The 24,646-nt window shown below is 41.8% G+C and overlaps 1 protein-coding gene across 16 annotated transcripts in view; it reads left to right on the top strand.

The window, feature by feature from the left end:
- Nucleotides 1-24,646, top strand: part of SH3PXD2A (SH3 and PX domains 2A) — a 250,465-nt gene that overhangs the window by 167,526 nt on the left and 58,293 nt on the right. For 14 of the 16 annotated variants that reach the window (XM_083441520.1, XM_083441519.1, XM_083441524.1 and 11 more), the window contains one exon: nt 8,854-8,985. In XM_083441520.1, coding sequence (XP_083297646.1) covers nt 8,854-8,985 — 132 coding nt within the window. Of the gene's footprint in view, nt 1-8,247; nt 8,731-8,853; nt 8,986-24,646 lie in introns of those variants that run through there. The other 2 variants (XM_083441515.1, XM_083441517.1) reach the window with 2 other exon arrangements.

The following is a 24,646-nucleotide window of genomic DNA, read 5'->3' as shown; positions in this document are numbered from 1 at the left end:
GGGGGCTACCTGGAGAATACAGAGAGGTTATGAGCATCAGGGTGGGTGGACTAGAGTGTGGACAGAACTGAGCATATTTTAATTTTAAAAGGGAACAGGGCCTTTTTAAAAAGTTTGGAAACCACTGTCTATAAAAACTGTAGAGGGCTAATACAGAGGCTAAGACTTGCTCATTAGTATTATGACACATCTGGCCTCCTGACTGTGGCCACTTTTCAACTCTCTCTCTCTCTCTCTCTCTCTCTCGTGTGTGTGTGATGTTTCTAGTTCTCATTTTTGTTGAGACTTGACAGTGTGTGAGGGCTTTTGTTTGCTTAATCTTCCAGAAAACTTGCCGTTTTCTTGGAATTATTTCATAACCTCCCATTGCTAGCTACTTTTTTATTTGTGTGTGTGTGGCCTGTGGGGTTGTGGTAGTACTTAGCGATGGACTAATAGTCATAATCTGACTGAAAGTAGGGAAGCTTCAACACCCCCTCATTCGGCTCGAAAATCAGCCATGTTTTGTGAGCTTTTCTTCATTGTACTTGCAGAAGCTTGAGAGTTGAAGGATGCTCACAAAATCTTGATGTGACTGACAAAAATCCATGGAGACATAATGTTCTTCACACACTTCCAAAGAAATTTTAGAATACTGAATGCCTGCCAGTGGCTTGGGTATATGTGTGGTAAAAAGCAAACTATGTTGAAGACCCTCTTGTCCCATCAGTCTACATAGGTGCGTTGACCTTGGGCTTTCTTCAGCTGTTTCTGTCGCCACAGACCTTGCAGCTCAAAGTCATGGGTGCAAACAGCAACATTGGCACTAATTACTTTGAGCTACAAAAAACCTAGTAAGCACAGCCTTGAGGAAATGGGATTTGGGTGGGTGAAGCTGCCAACAGAATTGAAGCAAGGGGACTGCCAGAGGTGGATTGTGCTTGAAGTCATTTGAGCAGGGGTGCTTGCATATTCTTCAAATACTCATTACTTCCCTAATTGCAGTTTATCCACCCATGCTTTTTCATTATTCACACATGTCAGGTGCTGGCACGACACAAAATAGAATTGCTTTTGCAGAAGTAGGATGTTCTGTGCCATCTGAGCTATTGATTGCTTTCCATTATAAAAGAGAGCATTGCTACATGCTGACCACCTTGGTTACCGTTGATAACCTTCCTCCCCACCTGCTTTTACAATGTGGCATTATGCCTCAACACCACCTTTGATACTGTTTTGAACGGTGTCTCATTTGAAGGGTAAAAGTGACAGCCTTCCTCACTCACCAGCTGCAGCTTCAAGCCAGCTGTGTTGATGAAGAGCCCTGATATTGCTGATACGCAGTGCTCATTGTGATGAGTGGAGCTTTTAGAAGCAGGAATGTTGATAACAAACTTACTTCAAATTGTCTTTGTGTGCTTGTGCTTTTAGACTTACCATGTTTGAAATATGGTCGACAAACTACTATAAACACCTATCCAATTCTAACCTCTCCTTGGTGACTACATTCTTGACAGCATTTTTGCTACCCTCACTTCCTTATCATTGTTGGTTTGGCTGTTATGTAGATGGAAAATTTGATACTGTAGAAGAGTTGGAAGTGACTTTTATGTTTATTGAAGTGAAGTTAGTTTGTGGAAAAAGCCATCTAATGAGCCAGTATTCAGAGTTGAGATGACAGTTTGGGATTGCTTGGTGTAGCTCACAAAATGAAAACAGCATATGCCAAGAAAAAGAGTTCTTGATCAACTTCTTGCATTCATTTGGATACTGCTGATTACCCTGTCACTCACAGATGAACGTTGGCAACTACTACAGTTCACTCAACAGGTTGTTGCTAGTACTGGCTTAGAATTTCATACACACCTGCTCTCCTCTAAAGGGACATGTAGATAAGGAATAAGGAATAAATTAGGAATTAATTTTGGCACCATATGGTATATTAGCGTGGTTAACCTTTATTGGTTGATCAATTGTGTTTGCTGTAAACAATGTCTTCCATAACAATTGTTTTAGTTATATGACCTTCTTTTTACCTCCAGTTTATCAGTATGAGATCTCTGGTTAGGTTAGCATAGTATTATATGCATAGTTCTTATGGCACCCAGTTGATGGCTAGAATGCCTATATGCCATTCATGCACATGCATCCCAGATTAATCTGGAAACATTTGAGTTCTAATAAATTAGAGCCTGGCTGATACTACCATGCGATGTTCCAAAGCAATGAAGTGTTGATGGCTAGAATGGCTTCCTGGAGCATGTGCTAACCTTGCCCATTGCATAGCACATACTTTCTCACCCTGAACATAATAAGTTAGGGATTTACAGTTGGCACTAGAGCCTGCTCCTGTGGGTGTACATCTTGCAGGGATCAAGACAGATGTGAGAAGAGTTAGTCTTGCCTCTGTAAGAGGCATATTTTCCCTTGTCTTAAGTTCTAAGAAATATTGGGGGAGGGGGTTGCAGGGAACAAACAATCTGGATGGCATTGAAAGGAAAAGACAGTCTGAAAAATTAGAGACAAAGATTTGTCCTTGGATTTTGCATGGCTAACACTGAAGGCCATGTGTGCCTCATTAGGCGCGGCTTTGGTTTAGAGAACTCAAAGCTCTTTCAGGTATCAAATTATGTCTTTCAGCAGTTTAATAGAAAGCAAAGTTTGCAGCCCATCGGTTACTTTTGTTGTATATGGCCATGGGAATACATACAACTGCCTAGGTGTGAGATGGAGGTTGAGAAAGGGAGGCTTGCACCTCTAAAATCTTAAGACTCTGAGCCAAATTCTCTCTCTGTTTGGCACCGTGCAGTATTACCTGGCTGGATTTGTTGCGATGGCAAGATGCAGGCAATTGGAGCTTCAGTAAAAGTCCATGTGTATGAGCAGCCTTTTGCAGGAAAAAAGTTAAATGGGAGGAAATTACTGTATGTAAGCCATTTGAGAAAGCAATCTCCCCACCCCCGGTCTCTTCTGTATTTAATGCTCTCAGGCCAAAAAAATTGGTTATTTTTACTTGTCTTCCCTCCGCGTCCCCTAATTCTGCCTCTGCTCACCAGTTCTCCCCTGCAAATACACCCTGGGCTGTTCTTATCCCCTTCCTTTCCCCCTTCTGGCTAGGGGGAAAGATGCCTGTGGAGAGCTGTTTTCTGGAGAGAATCAGTAGATGGGACATCTCTCCCTTCCAGCTTTCTCCACATTTATGTTACCTCAGCAAAAGTAATTTGGAAGAACTGTGGCTGCCAAGATGTAAAAGTTCTGCCCTGAGTGCACTTTGAGAACACTTGAACTGAGCATAGAGAGAACACCTGGTCTAATAGTTTCCTGCTCCTAAACTTCTCTAAACCAAACTGCCACCTTTAGGAATGTTCTTCCACTCTTCAATCCTGCCTTCTCTTTAAAAGATCAGCCTCTATCCCTTCTCTATCTCAAAGCACAGCTAAAAGAATCCACACTTGCTTTGGCCAGTTGAAATGGGTCAAGTGCCAAAGTATTTAGGTGTTCTCCAACTGTTGGGGAACTTGTGTCTGGCAGCTTCTTGGATGCCCTCCAAGTGGTTTCACACATCTGTGTGTGGAATACCATTGCCTTAACTTTTTTTACCTGTAACCTAGTTGATTGGAGTCTGTAGACTGTGAGCCAATTTTCCAAGAAGTTGAGGTGGTTGGGGAAAGGAATCTGACTTCACCCTTTCCTCTGTCTCAACTTTTTCTTGGCTGAATGTCATCTCTGAAACCAACAAATCTAAAGTGATTGGGGGTGGAGAGCCTGGAGAACTAATGAATTTCTCTGATTAGAGATTTTCAAAAGAAAAAGACATATAAGAAGGCAAGGCCAGAGATACGACATGAGCACTCACTGTGTCAAATATCAGTGGGACTAGAGAATCGCCACTTATTTTAAGTTACTAGTCTTGCTAACTGTGTATTGGACAGATCCCCATTAAAGCACCTGCTGCAATTTAAAATGGAGAATTGGCTAACCTTTGTAAAATTGGTTGTGAATAAAAACAAACAAACATTAGAGTTGGCAGGGGGATCAGTAGAACCAGATGAAAAGGACAGGCAGACATGGATAAGGATAAAAATGTATGGAGTATAGATGGAACTAGAATCAAGAAATTGATCCCATTTGCAGCTTCAATGGATAATACTTGTTACCTTGTTTCTGTGTTGCTTATTGTACCACATTGAAGAAAAGGCTGGATGAAAGTGAGCAATGCCACTTCCTCTTTAGAAATATTACATACTTTAAATAGGGGTTTTTGCACACCCTTAGTCAGAACAGGGTGGCGCTGTGGTCTAAACCACTGAGCCTCTTGGGCTTGCCGATCAGAAAGTCGGCAGTTCGAATCCCTGTGATGCGATGAGCTCCAGTTGCTGGGTCCCAGCTCCTGCCAACCTAGCAGTTCAAAAGCACGCCAAAATGTGCAAGTAGATAAATAGGTACTGCTCCAGTGAGAAGTTAAACAGCGTTTCCGTGCTCTGCTCTGGTTTCGGTGTTCCGTTGTGCCAGAAGCGGCTCAGTCATGCTGGCTACGTGACCCGGGAAAACTGTCTGCTGACAAACGCCGGCTCCTCAGCCTGTAAAGCGAGATGAGCACCGCAACCCCAGAGTCATCTGCGACTGGACTTAACTGTCAAGGGTCCTTTACCTTTACCTTTTTTTAGTCAGAACATCCTCAAAACCAGCCAGGTTAAACTTTTATTCACAGGATAGCTTGACATTTCAGCAACAGATGGAGGAACAGCAATAATCTGAGGAGTGTGTTGTAGTTAGGACTATGCTCAATGTTCCCCAAATCCTAATTAGACGAAGTGCCCCATATTCTAGATGTGGACTTTGGTGGGAATGTTTACATTTTCCTGAAGTTGTTCACTGCTGTTGTTTCCATATTGGTTGCTGTCCTGATACTCCCTCTTTCTCCTTTCTATAATGATATAAGCCAAATCATTAATTGCTTAAGATGATGAGCCGATTTGATTTGGCTGCATGTTGCTGACATCATTGAAGGCAAATAAAGCCATTTCAGAGTAAGGGCATGCTTCCTACATAAGCAACTGCTTTAGCTCACTTTTGAAGAAATTGCCTGAAGGGGAAGTGCCTTTTTAATGTGCGGGGGTGTGTGTGTGTGTGAGTTTTTTCATAAAAATGTTTCTCCTTTCAACTCTCCAGCCAGCACAGCTCTAAATGTAGTTCATGCTCCTATTGACTTGACCATGAGGAAGGTAGCCATTTGAGTACAGATGGATCATATTTTTTGTTTCAGTTATTTTGTTTAATTAGGTTAAGTGGATTGTGATTTCATGGAGTAATATAGGAAACATAAACTGGGTAAATTATCTAGAAACCTAAATGGCTGTTCAAGATGTAAAGTAATATATTATCTGAGGAAACTATTTGATTGCTGGCAATCATGTCTATGTTACAGTCAGTCCTGGCATTCATGTATATGTGTATGATTCTCTTACACACCCACACCCACACACCCCTAGCCAGCAGCCTCAGTGGCCAACCAGATGTATATGGGAAGACAAGAAGAAAAGTATGATTATTGCTTGTTTGATAATCTGTGTATTCCTTGCATTATATTTTCTATATGGAAATGACTTCAGATTGAAAATCTCCCAACGTTTGAAGACATTATTTTAAGTATGTTCTCTCAAAACAACATTTAATAGAAACAATGAGAGAGGGTTGTTGGGCTTAATCTTTTGTTAGGAATCCAGTCTCCTAAATAGCTTATTTTTAATGAGCTTTGTGATGTTGAAGGGTGCCCCTGAACACATGCATACGTTTTCCATAGAGGAGTGGAGAGTGCAAATTCCCCTAGACTAGTGATGGTCAAACTTGGCCCTGCAGCTGTTTTGGGACTACAATTCCCATCATCCCTGACCACTGGTCCTGTTAGCTGGGGGTGATGGGAGTTGTAGTCCAAAAACAGCTGCAGGGCCAAGTTTGGCCATCACTGTCCTAGACTGATTTGAATCCTAAGCACTCTCTCTTTAAAAAGAAACCAGTAGAAATTTCATCTCAACTAGCCTGGTCTTTTTTCCACGATTGACAATGGAACTTAATAATACCACGATTATTCTCGTCCCCCTCCTCCATTGGTGCATTCACATTTGTTTTTCCTCTACTTTAATCGGGAGAGTCAAAGAAGGGCAAATGTTTGTTGGGAACCTTCCTGCTAAGTGTCGGAAGGAACTCAATCCATGTTAAATTAGACAGTTTGGATGAGTCAAGTCTCTCTCTCTCTCTCTCTCTCTCTCTCTCTCTCTCTCTCTCTCCCTCCCCCCTCTCTCCATTTCTCTCTCTTTCTCTAGAAGCTGTCCATCCTATAAATAAAATCTTTTGATAGATGGAACCAATTAAACATGTCTATGGAGAAGTTTTTTTTTTTACAAATGCTGCACGAAACAATGCTCTCTGCTCTGAAACAATGAAGGCTTCTTTTTCCTCTTGTGGAATTGTGGATTGTGATAGCTGGAAAGGGTTTTCTAATTGTAGCCTCTTCCCAGTCGTAAAATAAATATTGCTTAAGATGCTGTGATAGATACATCTTTGCAGACTTGGTCTTTAAATATGTACCATATTGAAGGTGGGCAACTAACTTTACCCTTATTTGAGTTTAATATACTCCATACTATACTACAGATTATACTTTACAATGCAATGCCTTTATTAGACCAGTCAAAATGTTGCAAAAGAACAAGTTTGAGAGAGGAACTTGACTGTCTCTGTCTCAATGTGTATTACAGCTATTCTCTATTTTGTTTAACAAAGTAAAAGTGTCTGATTAACATGCATAGCTTCCCATATTAGTCAGTCAGTCAGCAGTTCGTTGTCCAGCCCAAGCTGACCAGATCTTGGGCTGGAGGTGAGAATTCTCTTTCATCACAGTACCGTGCTGGATGTATGCCATAAATTACAGGTCTCTAGGGAACTTACTTGCACCAAGCTGCCCCTAACTAAATTCTTTCTCCAATATTTATATTTGTTTTTCTCTTTATCCCAGTTTTTGGCATGCAAGCAGCTAAAAACCATCACCAGAACTTTAAAAATTTGCAAAATATATAATGCATTAACCGCAGCTTCTCTCCCTCCTTATATGGTTTATTATCTTTCAAACTGGATGAGGACTGGATAGACCTTTAAATGGAGGTCTGTCCTCTGTGACCACCCTAACTGCTAGTTATGTGCTGGTTTTCCAGATGTAACTTCCTAGTAAACATGCATAGGTTTCCACTGTTAGCCAGTGATATCACCCTTGCAAGGAGTAAGGAGGATTTTGACATCTATTGTCCGGTAAAGTGACCGGACCACTGATAATGAGGTGTCTTGTGAGCCCAGGTGGGGATATTCAAGAAGCATGCCATCCTGTGCTTGGAGGTAATGCCCCTTTTGATGCACACATCAAACTGAATGCAATCTTGTAAACGTCTCTCATGAAGCTTAATGATTGCTAGCTCATTGGAGAATAAGTTTTGGCTTCCTTCAGGGTTTTCTTTTGTTCATGACGTGTGTGTGTGTGTGTGTGTGTGTGTGTGTGGAGTCCTGGGTGGGGGGAAGAGCCCTGGCTTAAAAAATGCTTTTGTAGCACATATTTCTTCTTGCAGGCGCCGAGGAGTAATGTACAGGGGGAGATTTTCCTGTGGGTGTTTAGAAGTGGGCGGGGAAGGGCCTTGTTTATCTTCTGAGTGACTTATGAGCGAAGGGGCAGGCATGCTTCTGCAGCAGCTTGTTGCTATAAGGCAGGAAGGGTGAGCCTTCGTCCCTGGTGGCAGAACACGCTTTTTTTTTGTTCCTTTGCTTTAAAAAACAACAACCACACACACCTATACGATTAAGACTGAGAAAATGAACCAGAAAATATGGATGGGGTGGGTGAGATGGGAAGACTTTCACAGGGGGGAAGAAATAGGCCTGGGCATCGCTCAGCTGGGTGGCTGGGGAGTGGAGGCAGGGAGAAAGAATCCAATGTAAGCATTTTGTGTTGGTTTAGAGAACTTTGAAGAATGACTCTTACTATGCGAAGTGTTGTGGGTTTTTTTTACAGCTGCACAAAAAAAAAGATGACTCTATATGTACATCTCGGTTTAACAGGGGGACACACTGGGGGGAGTTTTATTTGGAAAGAGCTTGAGCAGCGGAGCAGGGGGGGAACTGTGTAAGCAGGAATCTGGTGCTGTAATTCTTCTTCTTCTTCTGTTTCAAGTAAACAGTCCTTTGCGCCCTCCCCTCTTCCCTTCCTCCACCCCCACCTCCCTTATTCAACACGGCTCATGTGTTTTCTATTTAAGGACTGCAGCGTGAGGCAAATATGATTGGCGTCCACAGCCCCCCTTTTGACTCTTAGCTTGAGCCTGTGAGAGCGAGGCAGGAGCTCAGCCTATGACGGGGAGAAGTTGTGGACTTGGGTGTTTTTCCGCCCTCCCATTTAGCGAGGCAGCCCTGGATTTCAAACCCCCCACTTTTTTTTTATGCTGGTTGTGACCGAGATGGATTTTTCTCTCTGAATGGGAACAAGGATGGTGTGGCAACCATGTTGGAAAGAGGTTTATTTTCAAACTCCATCCTGCAGCTTGCTATCTAACAATATGCTGTTGTGTTAAACTCTTGGGTGGTTTTTTTCCCCCCTCCCCCTTCTCCCCTTTTCAACCAGTCTCCAATGTTCTTCTGTACTACTCAGCTGTGGGCCAGAGGAAACTTCTTCTATATGGCCAGCCATTTGGGGATATGCCGCGAGCCAAGGTTGTATTCTGATTGGCTTGGCATTGGTGACAAATCAGCCTATCATGAGTCGGATGGACAGAGGTCGCTCTCGAGGAGCCATGGCTGGAAGCTGGCTCACAGCTTGCTTTTTCCCTTCCCCAGGTGCTGACGCTAGTTCTGAACCTATGATCCTGGACCAGTATGTGGTGGTGTCTAACTATGAGAAACAGGAAAACTCGGAGATCAGCCTGCAAGCTGGAGAGGTGGTGGATGTAATAGAGAAGAATGAAAGTGGTAAGACATACTCTGAAAGAAATATATATGTACTTTTCTCCATTCTCCCTCCAGTCCTTCATGTATCTTATGTATTGCATCTGGTAGAGTGCCTGACTCGAGGTGGGATTTCTCTCTTCTCTCCCCCTGCCCCCACCAGTTGGTTTGGGCTTGGGGCCAAAATATTGCCTTTTGCTGTAAGAATGTCTTCCAAGCCTGTACATTAATTACCCAATATACATTAATGGAAAGTCTTGGGTTGTGGAGGAGGGGGATGTACACAGCATATGCTATGTATTTACTAAGAATGATACCGTTTCTCTGCTGGAAAAGATCTCAGTATTTCCATTACTTGCCACTATTTTTGAAGGATTTATTGGATGGACTATTTAAAAATATTCCTCTGGGGATGAAAACCCGGCATGGCAGTTCAACCTTTCACCCAATCACAAAGGATTGAGAGGTGGTAGGATCTTTATAGATTATATGGCAGTGAAAGGTTTAAAGTGCTTTTAAAAGTGGTTGTGTGGGTAACATTTGCTTTTAACTGATATAATTCATTTTCGAATAAGTATTATCGTTGCTCAGTGAAGTAATTCATTCTGAGTGTTTCACTGGCTAACAGCAATCTGTCTTCTATGTTGTAATGAGATGTATCTAGTTTAGACCACGAACAATGCAATTTGAACTGAAACCTTCTAGCAAGAGACCACAGAGATTTTAAAATACACACTTCTAGTCTCCAATTAATAAAATGTATCAATCCAAGACTGTATATGTAACAGATAGAAAGTATTGGTGTTCATGTGTGACCTTTTGGAAGCCAAAGACTGGCATCCTTTTTAAGGGAGAAAAGCATCAAAGCTCTTCAGGCAATTCCTTGATTTTGTTTCTCTACATAGCAGTTTTAAATAAGCTATCAGACAAAACAAAAATGTCCAAAGTCTTGAATACATGTTACCTGGCAGTTTAGAGTTAACCTACAGTCAAGTTTCTGTCTCTTCATCCACCCTCATACTAGCCATTCTTTCTGACCTCCCCCTGACTTTACCCACCTGACTTTACTCCACCACTGGCATTTCCCCTTGTTGGAGGACAAAGCTGTGACTTCCAGGCAGCCTTCCCTGTGACCCCTAAGCTAACAGGCTGCTCTGGGGTGTGGTAGATGTTGTCCCATCACCACTGTTGCAGTAAGATTCAGTGGTCAGTGTGGCCAGCTTCTCCACATGAGCTGGGTGTGTGTGCTCTTGTCATTTGCCACATACAATAAAATACCTTGGGGTCAGCTCTGAGAAAAGTTGAAAGCTTATTGGGCAACTAGTGTGGTAGGTTGAGACACTATGGCCAAGGGTTTAAAACATGGTTTCCATTATCTTCTACAGAAGACTATAGTCCCAGTACTGTGGTAAAGGTGGGAGTGTAGCTCTACAGCATTCCCCCCCCCCCCAACCCCTGGCAGAAGCAATGACATAATCTGCTGGAGTTCTAGGGTGGTTGATGGTCTGTCCTTGCTCAGACAAGTGAATAGGGACAAGCTTGTTTGTAAGAGGCTTGCACAGAGGAAATAATAGAATAAGGGAAATAATCAAGCAGAGGCTAGATGCTGTGTTTTTCTTTGATGAGGTTCCTGCTTCATGCTAGTAGTTTAAATGGTAACACTCAGTGCTTTTTCCCCTAAAAAAAAGTTTAGGGGTACTCTCATTTTCCTACTCATATTGAAATACTGCCCCTTAATGAGGCCAAACTTAGATTCACAAAATGTTTAGGGGTATGCGTACCCCTGCATCCCCCCAGGGAAAAGCACTGTTAACACTTCATTGGAATATTGTTTTTGCCCTCCTAATCATAAGCTACAGGCTGTCTTTTCAGTTGGCTGAGATCTCTTGTTAAAGCTCAGTGTGTTATGAGTCGAACCTGTGCAGTCAGAAGTAATCCCCAGTTCAATAGAGCATATTCACCACAAGTAACTATGCATAGGATCAACACAGCAGCCTCCATTATCGAACTGTCCTTGGGAGGCTGTCATAATGAGCTTCTACACTTCAAAAGTGACCACTGTACCATTATACAATATTCCAGAATAAAGGATTGATTAGAGTCATTATCAGCAAACCAAGAGTCTACTAGCCACCATCCATAACATAATTGATGCATATGGCTATGTTCAAAATATACAGGAGGCAGACTGAGTCAACCACCTCAGGTGGTGGATGCTTGGGGGGTGGGGACAACAGCAAGATGTTGGAGGAGGCAAAAGCTGTGTGTAATGTACAGCTTGCCCTATTACACCCCCCCCTCCCCGGCTAGCTAGCCTGCTACACTTGGATTCAGTGGAGGATGCTGTCCCATGACCACTGTTGAAGTAAGATTCAGCTAAGGCCGCATTCCACTACTCCTGGAAACTGTAGTTTGTCAAGGGTGTTGAGAATTGTAGCTCTGTAAGGAGCAAACTGTGGTTCCCAGGATTATTTGCTGGAAGTGGTGCGCTTTAGATGTGCTTTAAATGTGTGGTGTGGATGTGACATTCTGCTCAGTTTCTGCACATAGAGCAGAGAGAGGGTGCTATCTTTTCCGTTTGCCGCAGGAAGCACAATGTCTTAGTTTGCCCCTGCTAGGAAGCTGCATAGCAGAAGGCACGGAAGTAGTGAAAAATTTGAAATGGAAAATTTTTGAAAAGTTTCCTATGCAAACGTGGGTAATTTGCACAGAACAATTTTCCTTGGAAATTTTTTAGTTTTGGGAAATCTCCTCATGTCCTAGAGAGGGATCGGATTTAGGGATCAGATTTATCTTACTTGTGTTTAGTAACCAAAGCTAAAACCTTTAGAATTGCCAAGGTAGCTTGATACTATGTTTGAAATGGGTGTGCATTTATTGTTGTTAACAAAGTTACACAACTTTTTTTTCTGGAAGAAAAAAAAATTGAATAATTTCTGCTGTGAAACATTTTCCACCCCCATCATAGCAGAGAAGTGAAAGTGGGAGAAGGCTGGACCAATTACAAATGCACATGTGTGAAATGAAGGGAGCATTAGGGAAGAGGTATGGGGGGCGGACACACAATGCTTTAAAATTAAACACTTGCTTTGAGGGACCGAGTGATAAAGGAGGACAAAAATGGAAGGAGAAAGATGGGCGGAAGCCTGGTTATGGCAGCATCTGAAGGCGAAATCTTCCCAGGGTAGTGAGGGGAACCCTTAAAAGGATGACCATCTGGCAGCCAACTGGGCAATTCCAGAGAGCTTCTCCATCCCTTTATGGAGGGACTGTCTGACTCCCACTATTCTTCTGGTCTTGGCTATTGTTTCACATATAACAAACAATGAGGATCCAGAATGTCCAAGTAATGGAAGAAGAGTCAGACTCCAGGCAAACAAGGGAATTTGCTCTGGCACTTCTTTAGAATGTAAAGTCTGTCTTTCAGGTTGTTTCTTTGCAGTGAAACTGCCAACCACTTGTCACATGATTCACACACACATCCCCAATGGTCCTAAGTGGAAACTCTAGTCAAGATGCCACCTTTGTGTTAAATTCCGTTGTTTGTCTTTTTGTTGTGATCTATCATTTTATGGTGCAGCGTATTTTTCTTTTTCTTTTTTCTTTTCTTTTTCTGTACACTGCCTCTTTCTGCTGAGTAGCAGATAGCTACTGCACAGGGAGATGTGGATGAGTTTCTTGTGGCCATTGCATTGTTTCCATAGGCATGTAAAAGATAATTATTTTAAATATTCTTCCTCATGGCTGCAGAGGACTTGTACCTAAAGTCATCTTACCTTAAAAGTAAGGGAAAGAAATGCATTCTTTCCACTCAAGGCAGTCAATGCATCATACTCCACATTTTAAGATATATAGAAATATACTCTCTGGATATGACCTTTCAGAAGGTTTGCTTATGTGTGTGTTTTCTGGTGCAGTGTTTTTGCTAAAGAAAGAAGCAAGCGGCAAGGTGGATGAGTTTTGGAGGTTGCCCACTGATGTTGCGCAGTTTGGGGAGAGAGACTTGCCTCAAGGCCAAAACCATATTGGTGCATTAAGTTTTTTGAATGGCTCTGGCAGGTTTCACTTTTCAGCCTAATAGAAAGCCAGAATGTTGGTCTAACTAATCTTATACTAGGCAAACTAATATAACAAAGCTTAGGGGACACATGATTATCATCTTGGAGATGATTGAGTGAACTTTGGTATCTTAAAGGGTCAGACTAGGCAAGGCAAAGCCCTGCCAGAATGAATACTGAACAAGTGTGAATGTGTTAAGACTAAGCAGAACCCTGGCTGCATTTGCCCTGTAGCAGTCGATAAATAGGTCTGTAGACTTTACCCATATCAGAAGATGACTCTTAACTCTTCTGTAACCTTTCTGGAACTTTCATTTATTCAATAGGGAACATCCCATTCCCATAAACTAACTGTTGAGTTAGGATATGCCCCTAGAAGCAATCAAGAGAGTTCTGTGGCACAGATCCCCCCCCCCTTTCTGTCACTGTTTTTGACATGCACTGGGTCTTAGATTGCAACACTAAACAGATCTACTCAAAAGAAAGCCATGTTTCATTCAATGAGGCTTACTCCCATGTAAGTTTGGCAAGGATCACTGCCTTACTAAATTTTGTTCCATTTGTCCTATCCACTTGTGTTGGAGGGGTACTTGACAATAATGGCTACAAAACATTTAGACTCCAGGAGTTAAGATGAGTACGGGCATGTTCTTCCTACAGCAGTCTTGCTTCCAGAAGTAAGTGTTGGCTACTGGGTCTGTTATGTGCTCCTCCTCCAACCTACCTGGTTGAGATAGTCTAGAAAGTGAGATAGTCAGTAGTCTTCAGTGGTCTTGTGTGAGCCTTGCTGACTTTTCCAGTTTGTTGCACAAGTCTTGTATACAGTTAAAACACTGTTGGTTAGTATATAAACAATTTGAGCTAACTTCTTGAGTAAGGGATTCAGACCACCCCAGTTCATTTTGGAAGGGTTTTCCTGTTTTGGTTGGTTATTGCCTGGCAGCAGGGAGTGCCATTATAGGATAAAGCAATACGCTTAATTGCAGCTGGAAGTGAAATGATTGGTACTAGTCGCTAGGTAACTGAGTTTTCATCACACCTCATTCCTTCTGAGATCAGATTGGAGAGGTTACAGTTGATCTGCGTGGAAAGTTGCCTTGTACTGTGCCAGAGGATTAGTTTTTAAAAGTGGTGAATGAGAAGTAAAATGAATCTTTATATGCCCATTGGGTATGGCCATGTAAAGTTAACTCTTCCCTTTCTCTCTCTCCTTGTCACTTTAACCTCCTGTCACACACTCTCTTCTCTATCAGCTGGAAGGCTGGTAGGATGCTAGATGGGAAGAGATCTGCTCTAGTTGTGCCTTAGGCTATAACACAGTGGCTGGAAAGCTGATATATTTCAGATGATCAAGCTTCAGCGAACAGTTAATTCTGTTGACATTCCTTTGCTCCAAGAAAGTAGAGAAGGGATTGTGAGGTGTTTAAATATCTGGTGGGTTATGTGGGGCAGCTGTCTGGCTGTCCCAGGGCTGCCTTGTCCCAGAGGAAGAAATGCTATCTGGCTACCAGGAAAGTACTTTGATTTGAGACTCTCTTAACAAAAAATATGAAACTGCTTCTTATATCACTGCTCCAGGATGCTAGCTTTGCTCCCCCCCCCTGTCCTCTTTTAAGAGACGAACTTCCTTGTCTGCCTGCTTTGCTGGCTTGGCACTGGCATGGAGTTATTGAACAAGGACAAGTAATTGATGGAAAATAATATATTTATGACAACAGAGGTATTAATGCTGGAGGTGTCGTTGTACAGTTCTTTGCCCCTCACAAACTTTAAACCAAGTTTGAGACTAATTGGTGTGCTGACTTCAGCCTTATCCAACAAAGGCAGGTGAACTTGGAAAGGTGGGAGCATAAATAAATTTTGAGAATCCTTCACTTTCCCTAAGTGTGCTTGTCATAAGGACTGGATTTTTATAACCTAAGGCACTTGCAATCTGTTGGTATTTTCCAGTGGTATTCAACCACATGATGGGAAATTTAGGTTACACAATTATAGTTGGTGCTCCTGCACAAGAAGCCTGCTTCCCTGCCCACCTCAAATATAATAAGGAAAATGATGGGGAAGTGTACTGGAAGTGTGAGATAACAACTGCTTGGTGCACATTGTATAAGTTCCCCACAAACTATTATAATCAATGCTTGATAAGCAGCTAATATTGTTCAACCTCCATGAAAACTTTGTCCAAACAAATCAGAGTGAATTCTCAATGTACAGGTTGCCTAGAAGCAACCCTATTGTGAGCAGTGCAAATGGTTTACGCCAAGACAGGTTAGGTCTCATAAGGGCTGTATGTTGAATTGTTGGCAGAAGCTAGGACAGAGTAATGGGAGCTCACCCTGTTACACGGATTCGAACCGCCGACCTTCTGATTGGCAAGCCCAAGAGGCTCAGTAGTTTAGACCACAGCACCACCCACATCCTGCCATCCTGGCAGTTCGAAAGCATACCAATGCAAGTAGATAAATAGATACCGCTGTGGTGGGAGAGTAAACTGTGTTTCCATGTGCTCTGGCATTCGTCATGGTGCTCCATGCAGCAGAAGTGGTTTAGTCATGCTGGCCACAGGACCCGAAAAGCTGTCTGTGGACAAACACCGGCTCCCTAGCCTGAAGCGAGATGAGTGCCGCATCCCATAGTCATCTTTAACTGGACTTAACCATCCAGGGGTCCTTTACCTTATGTTGACTTGAGTGTAACCCCCATGGAAATGGTTCCAACACACTTAACTTTTTGCTATCAGGTTTCTCTGGGTTTAAAATGCAGGCTTGTACTCCCCAGCAGAGCTCCATTTTCATGCTTGGTAGCATGCACCACTCCAAACAACTTTACTCTCATGACTTCTCCAAAGGGAGCAGCCTCATTAGATGTTCTTGCATTATGTTCAACTTGAATCCTAATCATATGCAGCACAGATGGCAATGTCACGCCAAAATTACTCAAGATGGACATGCATATTTTACTGTGTCATGCAATGGTCTTGTGATGTTTCAATTTTTACTGGAACTCGGAAGAACGTGGAAGGATGTTAGAACATATTTTAAACATACAAACACACAGGAGAAAGAGACTTGGCTGCAGACCAGAGCTCCCCAGTGCCACCCACAGAGTAGAGAATTTGTTTTTGTCTTTGGTTATTTTAGTAATGAAAATTATCTTGGATGAGTGTTTGTGAAAGTTACAAAGAATTATAGGAAAGGGACTCCTTTGTCCAAAAAGCAGATATTTAGGAGCTAGGAGTAAACATTGGGCCATTCCAGTCATAATAGGTTATAGCTTATTTTTATGAGGAAATGATGCATAAAGTATAGGGCACTTAAGTTATTCTAAAGAGCAGGGATGGGGAACCTGGTGCCCTCCAGATGTCGTTGGACTACTGCTTCCATCAGCCCCAGTCATCATAGCCAGTGGTCAGGGATGATGGTAGTGTAGCCAGACAATTTTCCCACCTCTGCTACACTTCCTGAAGAGTGTCCATCCACTGTTCTTTTGTAAACACATCCAATACTTTCCTGCCTGAAGGTGGATAAAATGAAAGCCCTATTTTGAACGTGGAAAGAGTGTTACTTGGTTACATGTTGTATCAGTACCAGATCTGCTGAACATAGCACACCTGCCCACATACTTTGGCCTAACAGGTGCCAAACCACGTCTGTGTCTGCAGTCTGGACAGATAGAAATACAAGCTTAGGTCCCTGGTGGGCTGCATTTGGCTTGGTCAGTCACAAGTGGTACTTGCCTGTTCTGCACAAATAGTTGCTCCCAACTAGCCAAGATATGACATTCAGATCAATGAGGCTATGTTGCATGACTAGTGCCCAAGTGGTGAATACATTTGATAATGTTGTTTTGGAAGCAGTTGATATTTTCAGTTCTCATTTGGGGTGACTTTTGTTGATGAAGAGAAGCTGGGGAAATGGCAAAAGCATGGGTGATCTGTGCTTCGTATTTCTCCATAATGTCCAAAGCGGAACTCTTTCCTTCCTCATTGGTGATCTGTGTTTGCACTTCATGTGCAACTTTGTTTTTAGTTTCTGATACAAGAGTGGTCTTCTGGCATTGCTGAGCCACCCAAGCCAGGAAGTGAAGTGGAGATAGTGGCCTCTAGGGCCATATAACCTATTGATAGTTGATGTGAATTCCAGGTGATGGAAGGAGATGTAATGCATGGTGGAGATTACAGAATAAGCTCTTTTGTGTTTTTGGTTAACAAGTTTGAGATCCCTGATTTTTGGTTATTCACCAAAAAGTTTGTTCCTAAAACTTTGTGCTTCATGGGGGCAAGACCTACCGGAGATGAGTTGCTGTGCTCATTAGGCCTGACATTACTGTTTTTGCTAATAAAGACTTAACTCCAACTTGCACGGTGTGATTTACTGCTCGCTTTCTCCTGACAGCTTGATACTTTATATGAGTGGATGGTTTATAAATATTTTTTATAAATCAATCAGTAAAATACATATTGCATGCAGAAGCTCCCAGCCCCTATCCCCAGCATTTTTAGATTCTGAAGAAAGACTTCTATCAGAAAACCTGACAACTGCTATGTATAGACAGTACTGAACTAGATCACTAAATGTTTTGAGCCTGTGGGCGCATTTGGATTTTTGAGGGATTACTGAAGGCACCTGCTTCTTCTTCCTTATTTCCTCTCCATCCTCTCAGTAATTTTCTGTCTCTCTTTTTTGTGGGGGGGGGGTATGCTTTATTTTAGAACCCTCAGAAAATCAATCTTCTTGAATTTGCATGATTTCACACAGGGCCCCCACAAAACCACCTGAAGTTTAAACTGAAGCTTAAAGGGGTAGACCTTGCAGCACCACAAAAACAGTGGTCCACTTTGCTTCCCCTGCTCCAGTGTCAATCTAAGCATTGAAAAGCACATAGAACAGAAAGAGGAAGCTGAGAAAGAGCATCACTCTTCTAACTTCCTTCCTTAGCTTAGTACATACAGTCATATCTCGGGTTGAAGTAGCTCTAGGTTAAGCATTTTCGGGTTGCGCTCTGCGGTGACCTGGAAGTAACGGAGCACATTACTTCCAGGTTTCGCTGCTCACGCATGCGCAGATGCTCAAAATGATGTCACGTGCATGCACGGAAGCGGTGAATTGCGACCCACGCATGTGGGTTGCGTTTGCTTCAGGGTGCGAACAGGGCTCCAGAATGGATCTCGTTCGCATCCAGAGGTACCACTGTAGTACCTTAGTACATAGGTACTGTCCAGGAAGTGGGGAGGAGGATGTCAACCTCCCTTACTATCTCATGACAAAGGGGGCAGCAAGCCGGGAGGAGAGCTCAGAAAATTCTCAAGACCATCATTGCTACCATGGGTACCACACTGTTAATCCCAGATATAATCTATTTGTCTAACTCTGCCCAAGTCTTATGTTCCCAAACCTTCCATTTCAAGAAACAAACCATTCCACTTGTTAAATTGGGATAGGTAAAGGGAACCAAAGATGTGGTGTTGCACCTGATCCCTGTTTAAATAAAAGGCTTATGTAGATGCATTTCAAAGATGACTTTTGTATAAGAAATCTGTTCAGAGAGGCATGAGACCTCCACTATGCAATGTGGCAGCATATAGATATTTCCACATTCTCATCTTCCAGCCCTCGGTTGGAAAAGTCTAACTGGAAACTTCATTACTTAATTTTAATTTCTCCCTTCATTTTCACTTCTGGCTCCTTCCAATTGTCAAGGTTTTTTTGGCTCCTTGTTCCCACTTCTCATGGAGAAATCCACAACTGCTCAGGCTGGCAGCTCAAAAGGGAAAAAATTGTATGCCTGGGCCTCTCTCCCCCCACCAGACTCCCTTACACATTTTCCCCTCTGTTTATGGAACTATTGCCAGCTTGGGGACCTTGAAACCTCCCCAGGAAAAATCTGCTTTCTATATTAAAACACTCTAATGTTATAATGATTGGGTTTATATATCCGCCAAATAGGTCACCAGCTCAGCAGTTTTGTTGAGAGAGCAAGACCCGGAAAGATCTAAGGGATATTACAAAGGATTCCCATTCCCTTTGGTAATTACTTTGTGGATTAGATTTCTAGAGTTACAGCATCTGAAAAACTATTGTCTCACAACAAATGTAACTGATCTGTAGAAAACACAACCTGAAGAAAGACACAATGAGCTTTCGTAAATGAGGAAAACCTTTAATAATAATAATAATAATAATATAATAATAATATAATAATATAATAAAATAAATAATAAATAATAATAATAGTAATAAACTATTGTTTTGATGGGCTCTAGTTACATCATAAAGCTTTTTTGCAAGGGGGTGTGTTCCCCTTTTCCCCTTCAAGTAAAGTTTTTTTAAACCTTAAGATTTTCCTCACTGATTTAAAAGATATGTCAGCTGATTTCCAACCCTTTCTTCTGTTTAATCAGGGGAAATGATTAATGACTTATCTGCATGCTTGTTTTGACAAATTGGTCTGCAAATATCAAATAAAAGACGGATGGTGCATTTTTATGTCAGACGAGGACAAGATTAATAAAGCGTGCTGTGTTGGTTTTATTTTCCCCTGGGCTGCACAGCAAATAAGCAGTTTCAATAATGCATTGGCAGTCAAAGAACCTGCAATCATTAGCAGACTGGTTTCAATTGCAACCAGAAATATGTGTCCTTTCTCTCCAGTACTTTTCTCTCTTTCTTGGTTTATATGGTAGGTTTTTGTCTTCCCAGCAACACAATTACTTAGTTCTTTTTGACATAAACACATGCTTGTTAAACAGCCACAGCTTATTAACTTCATAGCTGGGGTGGGGTGGTCAGTAAAGAAATCTTCCTTGGATTTCTCTTCCTCTTCCCCTCCCACTTCAGGGAATACTACTTCTATTAAATTAGTGCACAGATGGTTAATATCACTCACAGACAGACAAACCAGCACGGCTGATGCATCACTCTGCTCCACTCTTAGCGTACCTCCCAAATTCCTTATGCAGCAAAAGGCAGGGTGAACATTAGGGAGGACAAGGAATCCAGGAAAGCCCTCTGCTTATGTCTAATGTCCTGATCCCTCAGTTTTTCTTACCTTCTTCTGGTATCACAAGTTGCAACAGAACATAGAGGATGGACTTAACAGTAGAGTGAACAAAGTGGGTAAAGTTTTATTATGGTTTGCAGAGTTTATAATATGAGCCCAAACTGATTTGTCAAGTCAGTCATGTTAAGAGTTCATCTCTGGAACATGTGCATGAAAAGCAAAGCCTTGCCTTCCCCCTTCCCTTCCCTTTACAGAGTATAGTCCACTTGTTTGAACAGCTGTCCATTCCACATGGTTTAAAGATAAAGGAGAGCAAGGAAGTTAGCACCTGGGATCAGACTGAACAGGCACAAGAGTAACCTATTGCAGGGCTTGTCCACGCTTCTTCTTGTCCCATGCTTTCTACGCACAGGTCCGAGTGGGTTTTCATTTGTCCTTCTGCTTTCACTGTGAAAACCGACTATTTATCACTTGTTGTTATTGTTTAGTCGTTTAGTCGTGTCCGACTCTTCGTGACCCCGTGGACCAGAGCACGCCAGGCACTCCTGTCTTCCACTGCCTCCCGCAGTTTAGTCAAACTGATGCTGGTAGCTTCGAGAACACTATCCAACATCTCGTCCTCTGTCGTCCCCTTCTCCTTGTGCCCTCCATCTTTCCCAACATCAGGGTCTTTTCCAGGGAGTCTTCTCTTCTCATGAGGTGGCCAAAGTATTGGAGCCTCAGCTTCAGGATCTGTCCTTCCAGTGAGCACTCAGGGCTGATTTCCTTAAGAATGGATAGGTTTGATCTTCTTGCAGTCCATGGGACTCTCAAGAGTCTCCTCCAGCACCATAATTCAAAAGCATCAATTCTTTGGCGATCAGCCTTTTTTATGGTCCAGCTCTCACTTCCATACATCACTAAATCAGAACAAATGTCAATCCGCAGGAAAAACGATTGACGTTTGTTTCGCTACAGTGGTAAACAGTGGGTTTTCCTGGGGAAAATTGGCAGGACAAATGTTGGCGAGCACATAATCTTCATCATTATGGTGTAATGAATTTCTAATAATGATACAGTAATTCTTTCTAAATTTGCACCTATGCACTATAAATGTAAATTTGCTTATGCAAATTTAGTGCAAAGTGATTTCCTCTTTTTGTAGTGCATTTTCTCTTTGGGGGCAATGCAGAAGGGGCCACCCTAACCTCAGCACTGAGAAGTTGCATCCTCTTCCCACACTTGGAGTTAGCAGATGAAGGTTTATTCAGGGCTAAGAGTACAGCCTAGCAGGGTGATGCATTTTGAACCTCAGTGTTCTCATCTTAGGAGTGAAGCACTTCTAGTATGGAGTTCACCTTCACCAACTATGCCATTCTCATCTGCCATCTATCTGATCTGCCATGCATCCTTTTTACTGGTTGTTTCTTGAAATATCTATTCTTAAACCATCTGTTCAATCCACCTAGATTTGTGCATTTTATTACGTGGCTGGGAACCCTATGAGAACAATTGAAGTCCCTCCTCCCCCGATCAGCTAAAGTTTAAAAAATAAAAATAAAAATCATTGGATCATTTAATTCGGACTCTCTCCTAACTCTTGGCTTCCTTCAGAAATAGCTAGGGCTGTAACCCAAGATTGCAAATTGCATAGATAGGGCTGGAATTTTGCCTTCCTCAGCACTAATGATGTGAAATTGCTGGCTTTTCTGGAGTGGCCATTCCAAAGCTGTGATACTATGTGAAGTCAATGTGTAGACTTTTCTTATGTGAAAAGAGTTCTAGAGCCTGTTTGGGTTTGTATAAAGACTTTAGGTTAACAACCATATTGAAGAAGAGTGAAAACCTAGAGTTGTACAAAATAGCTAACAAACCAACTTGCATAGTCTCAGTGGACTGTTTGGTGTGTGTGGCAGATAGAATAGTAAAAAAATTATACATTGTGAATGTCTGAAATGTCTAAGAAACAGAGAATGAATTAACTAGCACCATGAATAATAACATCTGGAATTGAAGGATTTTCTTGATTGCTTTAATCTGTAGGGTTGTGTTTTTACAATTATCCTTTCCTATAAAGCAGTGGATCAGAATTAATGGTATTTGAGTACCATCCATCCATACCATTAACTTGGTTTTCCTATAGTTCACCCTTAAGGTGTTTGTTTTGACAATATATGGAAAATGTCCCACAATATTCTCCTCAGATCTACTTTTTGCAGTAAAATTTGCAATAAAATTTCTATACATTAAAACAGTTTTGTGTGTGACCAGCTTAAAGGTATGATAAATATGCAATGATGGAAACTCAGCAGTGTAAAAAGGTAGATTTGCAGAGGTTTGGTTTGATGTTATTACAAGTGCTAATAAAGAAGCACATGGTCTCACATCCCTCTGCTTATCAGTGGATTTGGTTGATTCAATAATACATTATATTAGTATTCTTTAAGATTCATTCCACCCATGGCAGTACTGGGTTTTATTGTATTCTATGTATAAAAGCATACTCAGGGTATTTTTATTGTACCAGCCTGTTGTGCATTTTTATTGTCATTGTTAGCCCAATTAAATATATAAAATTTCTATATAGGTTGAACAGGATAGGAGGCAAGATGCAACCTTCTTAACCCCTTTGGTAGATAGCACAGGATCTGTAAGATATCCTCTGTAACACATGATGCCTTCAGCCAGGTATTATTATACAAACTTTTAATTAGAAAAAGTAGCAATTTTGGCTATATTGGATGAGGCTAATTTCCTCCAAAGTCTTACTTACACAGAAAATAGAATCAAATGCTGCCTTCAAATCCATACACCTCTGATCTATAGTAGATCTACCCTGTCTAAGCCCAGCTTCTCATTTGACAAAATGGCATCTTCTGCTATCCAGTTCAGTCAGTTTATTGTGCAGGTACTTTGCCAATTACACACAACAAGCTAATTGGGTAAAAGTTTGCTGAAGCAGCTTTAGTAATAACAGTACTCTGGATGTTACCCCTTTTTCTTTTTCAAGTTTTCATTTCTAAAATTATTCCACTAGGGGGCATTTCCTTGTGTTTGTGCTGGATCTTTTCATGCAGTGACATTTGAGCTAGGAAAATCTGGTGGAAACTGGAAAGGTTCAGTAGAAAGGTTGGGGATTCCATGGCCCATTAAAACATCTTCAGCCGTTGTGGCTGTGGTGCCATGGAAGGAATGCTTGAAGTATCCAACAATCTAAGACTAAGGAGTCAAGAATAACACAGATGCCTAACGGGAAAAGACTCCCAGAAAGTGGAAATTGCTCAGTCCCATGTGTGGTCCCTTTTTTGCTTCTCTCTGCCACCCCCTCTCAAAAAATCCTTGTCCTTCTGAAATACAGTATGAGCGTCATTAAACATAGCTGGGCTATTTTGATGTGCTGCAAATACTCTCCTATGCATGTTTAGCAGCTTGTGGCAGGGGAGGCGCCAAGAAGATAGGAGGTGCTCTTGGTAGACATCCAGTATTACCCACCCCATGAATCTGGAGAGCATGTTTTAATCTGTATTGCTCTCTTGCTGGTTCATGTTTCTGGTGGAACTATTGTAGAATTAGTGTGGGCTATCAGGCGTGCACAGCTTGACTCTTTGCCTTCTCGAATTTTCCCCATGGGGAGTAGGTCATAGAAAAGTCAGGACTATTTCTCCCGGTACCCCGTTGCTGCTATTCTGAGTTTCCATCTGATGTAGTTTTTAGAAGCTCCTGCTCCGTTGAGAGCCCCTGTACAGTCAAGTAGAGCACTCTGTGAGCATTAATACTTGCCACCCATTGCAAAACCCTTTTTCATTTGCTTGTGGGGAAGGCACAATTTTATTCAAGAATGGAACAATATCTGGGAACAGCTGTAAATCTGCAAGCTGTCAGGGGAAAAAATGTATAATGTTGTAGGAAAGAATGGAGGACAAATTCCAAAATTCAACTTGGAAGAGATTAAATTCTCTAGCAAGCTTTTGGCTCTGCTTAATTTGGGCATTCATTTGTATTTCTACTTTAGGGGCTAGATTATTGCCAGGTGGTTGAGAACTGGGGAAAGAAATTGGTGCCAGAAAAGGGTGTTTTAATTGAAATCTTAAATAGAATTCTGGAATTTTGAAAGCCAGTTTTGTGTGTGTGTGTTTTTTACCAGTTTAATCTCAGCATTTCAAAAGCTTTTCAAGGAACTCTTTCCTTTTTCAGATATGGAACAGGCAATGACAAATTGTGCTAGTGTGAAGTAGCAAAAGCAAAAAAAAGGCATCCTATGGTACCTTATACTACAAGTTTTTGTTGTTGTTGTTGTTGTTGTTCCTTGGTCCCAACACCTAGTGTGCCCTTTCCAAATAATTTGGTTTCAGTTGGGATTGGTTTTGGTTGATTCAATCCAAGTGTGTTGGTTTCCTAACTTACCTTCAGCATTGTTGCCCAGTATTCCATTATTTCTTTTTTGAAGATTTTAAGATGCTGAGACATTCCTTCCTTCATGGCACTAGGTAGTGTTGGAGATGTTAAATGGTGCTTTATCAGTTTCCTCTCCTTCATTGTTTTTAAAAATTACAGGCACCATATTGTGTGGAGTCTCATTTAGCTCAGGCAATAGGTACATCCTTTTCTCAAGGTTTAAAACTGCTTGTAAGGTCATAGTCTTTATTTCT

This window comes from Podarcis tiliguerta (assembly GCF_965153285.1).
Source record: "Podarcis tiliguerta genome assembly, chromosome: 5".
NCBI classification, from domain to species: Eukaryota; Metazoa; Chordata; class Lepidosauria; order Squamata; family Lacertidae; genus Podarcis; species Podarcis tiliguerta.
Note: the sequence above shows the minus strand (reverse complement) of the source record. Positions and strands in the feature narration are given on the sequence as shown.